Source organism: Anarhichas minor, unplaced genomic scaffold (assembly GCF_050575085.1).
Source record: "Anarhichas minor isolate MPS153535 unplaced genomic scaffold, ASM5057508v1 ptg000011l, whole genome shotgun sequence".
Classification (NCBI taxonomy): domain Eukaryota; kingdom Metazoa; phylum Chordata; class Actinopteri; order Perciformes; family Anarhichadidae; genus Anarhichas; species Anarhichas minor.
Genome location: NW_027466457.1, coordinates 6,231,619 through 6,240,937, shown reverse-complemented (window position 1 = coordinate 6,240,937; position 9,319 = coordinate 6,231,619). Strand labels below are relative to the sequence as shown.

Sequence of the window (9,319 nt, the reverse complement as noted above, 5' to 3'; positions counted from 1 at the left end):
CTCCTGATGCTTAGGGTGGGTTAGAGGCAAAAGTCAATTATATTTTATCATGTATGTCAAGTTGTTTTGTACAAAAGGATCCTTTTTTTGTATATCGGAGGTGCTTCTCTTGATTATGATTGGTGACCTAAAGTACAACATTCACAGCTGCTGTAATAAAACCGTGCTTCTGTCAATATAAAAGTATTTCATAGAGCGTGAGTTGAATATAATAAGACCAAACAAACCAGTAACGTGGATGTTTGTTTCCTTGCAGGAATCCTCTTTTCTACTCTGGTGTTCGGGCCTGCCTGTGGGTTCATCCTCGGCTCCCTCTGCACTAAGTTCTACGTGGATGCTATCTTCATTGACACCGGTGAGTTCAATATGTCTCCAGTGTTGCGTTGCTTTCGCGTGTTTTCTCTGTGCGTTTGGTTTGTTGACCTCTGCTGGGCCTCTCCACAGATACGCTGGGCATCACTCCAGAAGACCCGCGGTGGATCGGGGCCTGGTGGGCAGGCTTCCTCCTGTGTGGCGCCTTACTCTTCTGCTCGGCTCTCTTCATGTTCGGTTTCCCTCAGTCACTGCCGACCAGCGAGCGAGAGGAGGGGGCAGAGAGTGAGCAGGTCATGCTTCCTCCCTCTCTGAGTGCAGACTACGAGACTCCAAAGCCCAGCAATGGGGTTGCACGCAACCATGAGCCTGCCAACAGCCCCACCTGCTGTCAGCAACTCAGGGGTGAGTGTGCAAGAGCCAGTGCGGCACCGCAGTGCTGTAATGCAAGGAAATGACTCTTTAAAACACATATTCATTCATTCATTTACTATATTTGACAAATGTGAATAACACTAAAATGTTAAACTAAGTAAAAAAAAAAGTAGTAATACTACAAAGAAAAGTACTCACAAGTAAAGTGATGCTCTGGAGAAGTACTCAAGTAAAAGTACGAACAGCATAAAAAGTATGCAGATTGTCCAAAAGTAGGAAAAAAACAAACTTTTATCCATCAAGTAATTGGTTCATTATAATAATATGTATTAGTATTATGTTATTTGATTGCTAAAATAAATTAATCCTATTAGATTAAAACCGATTTAAAGGCAACAAGAGGATCCAGTCTGTCCTGCTCACCAACATGCTGGTATATTAATGATCATCCTTTATTTCTTTACGACTAGTGATCCCCAAGGTGACCAAGCACCTCCTGTCGAACCCCGTGTTCACCTGCATCGTCCTGGCGGCGTGTATGGAGATCGCAGTCGTGGCCGGCTTTGCGGCCTTTCTGGGGAAATACCTCGAGCAGCAGTTCAACCTCACCACATCCTCAGCCAACCAGCTGTTAGGTGTGTGTCCAGAGCAAACGGGCCATGAGCGCACACGTACTACGTACGGTTTAACAGCATCACAACAAAGGTTCCACTTTGTTTTCAAGGTATGACGGCCATTCCGTGTGCATGTCTGGGGATCTTCATGGGCGGTCTGCTGGTGAAGAAGCTGAACTTGTCGGCGCTGGGAGCCATCCGCATGGCCATGCTGGTCAACCTGATCTCCACAGCCTGCTACGTCTCCTTCCTGTTCCTGGGCTGCGACACCGGCCCCGTCGCAGGGGTGACGGTCCCGTACGGCAACGAGTAAGAGAGAAAGCTGGATAGATGGCAGCCATTTGTATTATAAACGTTGAACACGGGTTAACGTGGCACACGTGTTTATCTGAGGGGTAGTGAGGTCAGGAAAGCAGAAGACAAAAAACATTGTTCTTAATTGATTGATTAATTGCACTTTACCTTCAAACAACCAAAACAAATCCAGATTCTTCAACTGGAATTATTCAAACGGATGATTCCTCAAAGGACCGGTGTGTAACATGGAATATTATATTCACAGCTATGTTTCCATCAGTGTATTGTGACTACAATGAGCTTCCAATGAGCCCTTCATATGCACATCTGGAGCAGGTCCTCCTCACAGAGCTCACCGTGTGGCATCGCCAGGATTCTACAGTTACAGTACAACCAAGATCTTCCAGTTTAGCCACGATTCAATTTCCATTACAAAGCTGGTTTTGTGACAACTAACCAATCACATGCAGCTTGTATGTAAAATGGGATGAAACAGTTCATCCCCAGGAGGAAGTTAGTGGAGTTCCTCTAGATTCAGCAGAGAAAGTTAGACGTCGACTATAAGCAGTAAACTATAGATAAAGTGCAATTATTTCATTACATACCCTTGGCCAAAAATAGATTTTACACCCTAGATTGTGAATGTGTGTCCCATCGTGAGGACTTATTCTAATAAATAAACATGAGCAGTAAACAACATTATAGCAGTGAAACGTGACACTGCTGTCAAGGTTGGAGGACTTTATTGGAGGTGAACTGCAAAGGGTCTAAATGTGTAAATACAATCTTACCGCTGACGGTCATTGGAGCACAGTGGGCTTACTTTTTATTCTAACAACTGTGTGTCATCTCATGGAGTCTGTTAAAAGATGTTCTATTCAGAAAGTGGCCTTCTGCTCCTCCGTGCTGCACGGACTGAATATGAATGCGGCAGCCTTCACTGAATCAGTCACCGGTCTCACGATGGAGCTGAAATATTATGCAACGGGACATTTCATTCATTTTTATATCGACGAGTCATAATGAATCATACTTCTTTGTCACTATCGGTTTATTTATTGTAGCCTGTTTTTGTCTGGAACTGGAAATTGTTGAAATGTTCCAATATTAGTGGTGATGTAATACCTGATGCAGATACCAAAAACACTCATGCATCTTCTTAAAAGAGAAACGGCACGAAGTCTTGGCTTCCTGTTGCTCGAAAGTAAATGTTTTTTGTGGTTTTCTCACTCTTCTGTGAAAGTGCACTGAATTTGTTGGGGGGGGATTAACAACACACTTGACTACAGACACACTTTGGTCTCTTCCAAGAAAGTGTTCCGGTTTGATACGCAGCCACACAGTTGCCTGAATGTCTCGTTATTTCACCGTGAAGTCAGTGTTTCTCTCCGTGCAGAAACACTGACTTTAGGTCGTCGCTACTTCTCGATTCGGTAGCCTGAACCCAGCCGGCTCCAGAGCAGTTTCCATGGAGATGTTGAAAGTGAACAATAGTGTCCCTGATTTAAAAAAAATAAAATAAAAAGTGCTTCTTCGATTTAGTTTGTGCCACATACAGATAGAACTGGTACTTCCAGTTGGAGCGGATGCTCAGCTTTCTCTCTGTCTCTCTCTTCAGGACTCTGCGGGTGGGCGAGAAACCAGACGCTCCGTGCATCAGTCACTGCAACTGCTTCACCTCCTCCATCAGCCCCGTGTGCGGCTCCAACGGTGTCACCTACCTGTCTGCCTGCTTGGCCGGCTGCACCCAGACGGGCAGCCCTCGCAAAGCCACCAACATCTCCCAGGTCTTTAGCCTTTAAGTCTCGCGGTCGCGATCAGTAGCAGTAATCGCAGAGGGACAAAACAGCAAATTAATCACACATGATGAAAACCTTTCTTTGAACTTCTTAAAAATGTGCTTTGATATTAAAGTTCAGGTAAAGAAGAGTCCTAGTATTGCACAGTCCTGTCGCCAGCTATCACGTGTTTTTTACCAGATCAGATGCCGACTGCAGATTAGCGTCTTTTATATTTAAATGAAGAGACTTGATGCTGTAGCAGCACTTTTGTAGTACCCTGTCATTTGATTTACTGGTTATTTTTCGAAGGGTTCTTGTATGAAGCTCGGTCTTCTCTTCACAGAACCTGACGGGATGCGCTTGTGTATCCTCCGAGAGTGAACTGGCCACAGCCGTTTCGGGGAAATGTCCGATGCCGGGCTGCCAGGAGTCTTTCCTCATCTTCCTGTGTGTGATCTGTGCCTGTAGCCTGATCGGAGCCATGGCCCAGACGCCCTCTGTCATCATCCTAATCAGGTATGATTGATATAAACGGATGAGTGCGTGCACTGTGTTTGTGGATGTGTGTTCTTGCAACCCAATCTAATACAACAACCAAACTATTTATTCTATCTGCTTCCCGTGTAGGACTGTGAGCCCTGAGCTGAAATCCTATGCACTTGGAGTGTTGTTTCTGTTGCTGCGACTCCTCGGTAAGGACTTCTATCAGATACCACATTCATTCCAGATACTACGGTATACTACGTCTCAATACTGCCGCAGTACCCGTTAAGTGTGTGTAGGTTTCACAGAGCTTAGATAATCTCGTCACTCTCATCAATGCACGCCTCGATCGACCTGAATATGCATTTGTTTTTCTGGTGTCATCAACTCTAATGCTGTTGCGTTGATCTGATTTGTCTCCGTGTGGGAACAAGAAACCAGCAAAGCGTTTCGGGTCGATGGAGGCCTGTAATGGTGGTAGGAGTAATGGAATTAAGGAAGACTAAATCCAGTTACCTAGAAACACGCTGGTCTAATTTTACAGATCATGAAAGAGATATTATCTTTGATTAGCTCTGTGTTGGAAGTAGAAGGAACGCATTTCTCAAATAATCCCCAAAAAAAATTCATATTTGTGTTAAATATAACATAAATAATGACTATCTTCTACTACTTGGTATCATCTGACTCTCAGAGCACAGAGGCGAATAAAGATATTTCTCCAAAAAAAACAAAAAACGTTTCTATAAGAATCATCTGAACAAGAAAAATCTAAAAAGAAGAGAGGAAAAAAGTCTGCCTAGTTATTTGATATTGACCCAAAAAGAGTACGTGGGCTCAGTCAGTGTTTCTGTTTGACAGGATTCATCCCCCCTCCTCTGATATTCGGTGCTGGGATCGACTCTACTTGCCTATTCTGGAGTTCAGACTGCGGCGATCGGGGCGCTTGCCTGCTCTACGACAACGTAGCTTACAGGCATCTGTACGTGAGCCTCGCCATCATCCTCAAGGCCGTCGCCTTCCTCCTCTACACCACCACGTGGTATTGCTTACGCAGGAACTACAAGAAGTACATCAAAAGCAACGAGGGCTACATGACGGCGACGGAGTTTTACCCCTCTCTCACAGACGGCCCCAAACTAGTAGACAGGACAAAGTTTATATACAACCTAGAGGACCACGAGGTTTGTGAAAATATGGAGTCAGTTTTGTAGTTTGTTCTGCAAGAAAAGGACAATGTTGACATTCACATTCTCGCAAAAGAACATTTTCTTTTTCTTTTCTTCAAAGGATAAAATAAAGTGTTTTAGATCAAGGCGATCTATTTAACGGCCCGTCACAGGTGACGTTGCTCTCCACTGCGCTCCACGTCCTAGGTAAACTTTCACGGGTCCATTTTAGTCGTTGACGTGTCAGCGAGGTGTTTGTCCAGTGTTGCCGGTGAATTCCTGTGTTGACTCGGTGGTAGAGGACAGACTACAGTACTGTCAGGCTCGGCCCTAGCTGATTAGTAGTGAGTGGACATGATGCTATTACAACTAGTTGCCATATTGTTTTAGGTTCGTCATGATTCCAGTGTTCTGTGTGTCCTTTCAGTCAGTGCACTGTGTGTTCTGCCTGTCACGCTCTCCAAAAAAGGAGATTTTTATGGTAAGAAAAAACGAAAGTTGGGTGGTTCCTCCGTTTTTCACATTTAAAAGTTGCCAAGTGTTTACAAACTAATAGTTCAGTTACTGCATTTTATTTCAATGCAGGAAGGTTTCTTATAAGACGAGAACAGAAACACCCGGACTGGGTTATTATATTGGCCTACTAGATGTTTTAACTGTCAACTAATTCAGTCTAGGACCTTAAAACAAGGTGGTGTCTTCGTGTCATCATGCACTGTTCAGTTCCTCGTTCTCTTGCTGGAGCACAGCCACTGTTTTTGATACTGTTTAGACTAGACTGTGAAGTCTTGTCTCATAGATGCAAATGTGCAATTCATATCTGATACATCGATGTTTGTTACTAGTTTTGTGACAGACTGCAGGTTTGTTTTTCATTATAGCAGTTTGCTTTATTTCCATACCTGCAGAGTTTATCCAGCCTAACGCGTCTTAATAAGGGATTATTGAAATAAGAATGTTAATTATATTTTCTTTTGACTTTTGCACCGAATGGAAGAGCAAACAAGAAAATCAAAAATAATATTTCTGTGTTTTGGACATTCAAGTAAAAGAGATGGGGAGTAATATATTAGTTTCATTAGGCGAGGAATGTTTTATTAGATTGTATTTGAAAGGACAGTATAAATTATATATAATCGAATTGTCTGAGATGTGTATGTCTGATGTCACAGAAGATTTGGGACAATTCATAGCGATGGAAATAGTATGTTGCATTGTTGGGGCAAACGAAACAACCCTAGGCCTGTAATGTCTGGAATAGGGCTGCACAGTTACAACAGTTACAACATTTTATCCAAATGCCAAAATGGCTGCTTACAATTTCCAAATTGCATTCAGCGCAATATTCGTAAGAGGTTAAATCTGTGTCGAAATACAATTTCAGATTGAACATTGTCGTGCTGCAGAGATGTCCCGGCCCACATATCATATTCTACAGACTTAAGAAAGCATCTTGGTTTGGTACAGAGCCCCCGCAAAAATCACGCCATCGTCATTTTATTGTTTTTCAGCAAAAATGAGAATGATGTCAAAAATATCATCACCAATCTCGCAAATGCAATATCAGTCAAACCGCAATGAGATTTATTTTTCAAAATGGTGCAGTCCTGATCTGGGATGAAAAAATACATAAATACTACAGAGGTGTGTGTGTGTGTGTGTGTGTGTGTGTGTGTGTGTGTGTGTGTGTGTGTGTGTGTGTGTGTGTGTGTGTGTGTGTGTGTGTGTGTGTGTGTGTGTGTGTGTGTGTGTGTGTGTGTGTGTGTGTGTGTGTGTGTGTGTGTGTGTGTGTGTGTGTGTGTGTGTGTGTGTGTGTGTGTGTGTATGGTCTAAGTGAACAACAAAGAACACACTGAATTTATTCCTGGACATGTATTTGAAGAACTCTTTAATGCAACTCGGCACACACTGTAGGAACTGTTACTCTGATGTATGTTCTCTCTGCATTTACAGTTTTGACATTGTCCCTTTTCTTACACTTTTTGTATGGCAACATATCGTTTATTTTACTCTGGAAATAAATTATTTTTCAGAAAATAAATTCAAATTTGAGTGTTTTTGTAGTCTTTTTTTTTTATTTTTTTAAAGACTTTTTGTTTTTATGTCAGAGAGCTACTTTGTCCAGCGGTTGGTTTGGATTTATTCTCAGTACAAGTCATGTACTTACACACAACGAGCACATATTCACAAAACAAAACATCAAAACAAAAGTAAAACAAGCTATGAATATATAACAATTCATCATAACATTTAAGTTACATTTTATGATGAATACTCCGCTTTGATCTACTCTTCATATTGTAAAGAACGACATTATTTTCTATCAAACCCCCTTTAAACAAGAGTTGAGGCACCGTAAAGGGAAGAGCGTGAAGTTCAGTCTATTCACGGCTCATCACATGTTCTCAATATTGTACTGAGTCAATATTGTACTTCAGGAAGATGAAGTATTGACCTGAAAACAGACTGGAGCTCACAGACTTGTGATATATTGAGTCACACAGCAGATTTACAGCTTCTAGTTCATCTTTTATCCTTCAGTCACTATTCAGAAAGGAGCCACTGAGAACATAGAGAGGTTGTAAAAGATCCTTGTAATCCATCTGGATTCTAATAGGTTTTATTCAGACTGCTACTCCATTGTCTTGTCAGACAGAAGAAGAAGAAAACTGCATCCAACAGTTGTATTTTAAATACATTTTTCTGACACACAGGAATCCAGTGTTAAGATCTGAGAACTGGACTAATCTATTCTTGGTCTTAATGATCATAGTAGCCGAGCAAAGATGCATCCAAATGTTTTTAAGAGTGATGACCCTTTCTAGGCAAAAATAAAAGCCCCAAAACAGTGTATTGACAAGCAAATTACATTTTCTTTCAGCTGCTACGTGACCTAATGAAGACTGTGTGATTGTACTTAATAAATCTTCATTTTGGGAGCATTTATTATTTTCTTTAGATATTTTTTCCTTTTTGCTTATGCACCTGACGTCATGCTGGGACATTCACACACTACCTTATCAACCACACTGACATATACCGGAAGGTAGAGCTTTGACTGTAACATTTTGGCCATGAACTAAGAGATGACATTTCTTTGTAGCATTCCCAAAATATTTCCAAAGGTCACCCTCAATGTTCCAACAAAGAACCTGTCACACCTGCACACAGCCAATTAGAGGCTGACCTGAGTCCCAGCTGCAGAGGGTCAGCGGGGCGTTTGGTTTATTGTGTTGTCGCACAGCGCACATGTTATGTGCTGTGAATTTGAAGACTGAACGGAGAAGCGTGTACTTTAAATGTGTTAATGAATCAATAATAATGAAAGCAGAAGCCTCTCTGCAGCTCGAAACAAGCGAGCCAAAACTAAGCGTTCTGTTGTGGCAAACATTCATCTAGGCCCTGTTTTTCCTATTATCTCTTATCTCTTATTATTGCTTATTATCTGGTACAACACAACCCAGTCTGCTGGACTGGAATGAATCACATAGTTTTATTAAATCAAAGAACTCTCTGGGATGAAATAAATAATTGATACCGTGTAAACAATAAATAATATATCACAAAAATGGTTGTTTGGCTTGTGTACCGAGCACAGATATAAGCCTCTTGTGAAAACACGTCATAGTTATCATTTCTAAGTTCTTGTGAATCCAAATTCAACACACTTTCAAAAACTAGAGTGTGTTTCTGTGGTTGTAACGACTAATATTAGCACGATGCCACTCTTCAACAAGACAGAAAGCTGGTGTATGACAACAGCTACAGTATCAGCAGCATCTGCCTCAGTTAACATCACTCTCTGATACACGCCTCGCTCCTGACGCTCGCCACATCAAAGACACCCAAGATGCAACAGCGAGACTCCGGGAAAAGTGTCCTTGAGCGCTCACAGAAAGCAAGCAACCTCTAAAATAGAAGCCGCTGCAGGCGAGAGTTCTCTCTTTCAATCAAGCAGCGTCAATTAGCCTAATGGGTGCTTTAGTTTGCACAACGACTCCAGCAGAAAAAAAACAACACAAAGCAATACATTTGTCCGTGGGAGAACTTTGACTTATGTCTTGTTCATACTGTTGAGGGATATACTGTGTTGTGTTTCAGTGAATACTAATCTAGTGGAGCGAGTGAGTGAGTTCAGCCCGCTGACATTTGGACGTTCATGCCTGGATGCTGATTTTTCAACACGATCACAAACTGCAGAATGTGAATGCAAATGTGAGACTTCACATGTCACGCATACACGCAGAATGTATGAATCAGCATTAGTATTAGACGTTATCAGCAGGGT

At 42.0% G+C, this 9,319-nt stretch overlaps 1 protein-coding gene across 1 annotated transcript; it reads left to right on the top strand.

Annotated features, from left to right (window-relative positions):
* Positions 1-105: 105 nt before the first annotated feature.
* Positions 106-7,088, top strand: slco3a1a (solute carrier organic anion transporter family member 3A1a). Its single transcript, XM_076089059.1, has 8 exons — positions 106-355; positions 445-717; positions 1,158-1,322; positions 1,412-1,610; positions 3,217-3,385; positions 3,723-3,895; positions 4,007-4,071; positions 4,724-7,088. The coding sequence occupies exons 2-8, from the start codon at positions 543-545 to the stop codon at positions 5,074-5,076; spliced, it is 1,299 nt and encodes a 432-aa protein (XP_075945174.1). The 5' UTR covers positions 106-355; positions 445-542; the 3' UTR covers positions 5,077-7,088.
* Positions 7,089-9,319: the final 2,231 nt, after the last annotated feature.